Raw genomic sequence first — 1,439 nt, 5'->3', positions numbered from 1 at the left:
CCAGGGGGGCGGCCTCCTCACCTGGCTGGCAGGTCGGGGTGGGCCTAGACCAGGTGCCGTCGGCCTGGCATTGGCTGACCTCTGCCCCGACCAGGCTGTAGCCGTTGTTGCAGTGGAAGGAGACAGTGGAGCCCATCAGGTAGTTGGTGCCATCCTTTCGCCCATTGGGGGGCGGGGCCAGCCGGCCGCAGGACACCACTGGGTGGAGACGGTGCAGATGACAACCGTGAGCCACTGGGAGGCCTGTCCCCGTGCCAGGCGCTTTTTTCGCCTCCGCACAGCTCGGCTGCCGCGGCGGCCTGGCTGGGGCTGAGGGACACCTCCTCGGGGAAGAGGGGCTGGAAGGTGGGGTCGTGCTTGGGCCCGTACAGGAAGTTGTTGACCAGGAGCCGAGAGTCATAGGTGAGCAGGGAGGAGGCGTTCCTCACGGCCCCTGGGGAGACACAGGCAGGCCTGGCTGGGGGTGTGGGCCTGGGGTCTCCTGCCTGGGGGTGTGGGCCTGGGGTCCCCTCCCTGCACCGACCCCGCCCTGCCACACCTCTCCCCCCAGCGTGGGCCCTCGTCACTCACAGTCGGCCCCAAACCGGTGCAGCTCCCGGGAGCTGGAGGTGGGGGGCAGGACCTGGCCGTTGCGCAGCGTGAAGTCGTCCGTGGGGTCGTCATTGAGGGTCCCCAGGAGGCCGCGCGTGTGGTTGAACGTCTCCGGCAGCAGGACGGCCACACTCAGGAAGGGGCCCTGGACGCTGACTTCCAAGCCCGCCCCCGACGAGAGCATGATGGACACCTTGTCCCCGGTGGCCACCGACAGGAACATGCCTGGCACGGGTGGCGTGGGGTCAGGGCTGCCTTCTGGGGGGCCCTGTGACCTCACAGCCCCAGGATGGGTGGGCCTGCACCCTTGGGCTTCGGGGGAAGGACAGGGCGCCCCGGGACCAGCCCCGCTACTGGGACTCCACCACTCCAGGCCCACACCTGTGCCGGGGCCCCCAGCCCCTGCTGATCGGAGGTGCCCAGGCCCTGCAGAGACACCCCCATGCTGAGGCCATGCGTGGGGTTGCCTGTCGGCCCTCCATCCCTGACTGGGAGGCAGCAGCCTCTGCCCTTGCCAGGGTCCCTGCGTTCTCAGTGCCCACAGCCCGTCCACGTGCCCACGCCCCCCAGCTGGGAGTCATTTCACTCATTCATTCCCTGAGGCCGCAGCACCGGGAGGGCAGGGGGTGGACAGGGAGCGGCTGCTCCCTCGCCCCCAGCCAGCTTCCCGGGAGCGTTGCAGCTCCCGGCTCCTCCGGGTCCAGGGAGGACGCACCGCCATCCTGGCATCTCCGGGCTCTGACCAGGGAGGGGGTGGGTCTCTGGCTCCCTGGGCGTGAAGGCTCAAGGCCGGGCTTCGCTCTAGGGTCCCAGAGCCATGCCTGCCCACAGCCGCCATGGCAGGGCCC

The 1,439-nt window shown here is 70.0% G+C and overlaps 1 protein-coding gene across 1 annotated transcript in view; it reads right to left on the bottom strand.

Annotated features, from left to right (window-relative positions):
* Window positions 1-1,439, bottom strand: part of CABIN1 (calcineurin binding protein 1) — an 89,686-nt gene that overhangs the window by 1,102 nt on the left and 87,145 nt on the right. Inside the window, 3 exon segments of the mRNA XM_014533352.1 lie at window positions 22-272; window positions 274-433; window positions 571-861. Of these exon segments, the coding sequence (XP_014388838.1) occupies window positions 22-272; window positions 274-433; window positions 571-861 (702 nt within the window).

Source organism: Myotis brandtii, unplaced genomic scaffold (assembly GCF_000412655.1).
Source record: "Myotis brandtii unplaced genomic scaffold, ASM41265v1 scaffold97, whole genome shotgun sequence".
Lineage (NCBI taxonomy): Eukaryota > Metazoa > Chordata > Mammalia > Chiroptera > Vespertilionidae > Myotis > Myotis brandtii.
This window is presented reverse-complemented; position numbering and strand designations above follow the sequence as displayed.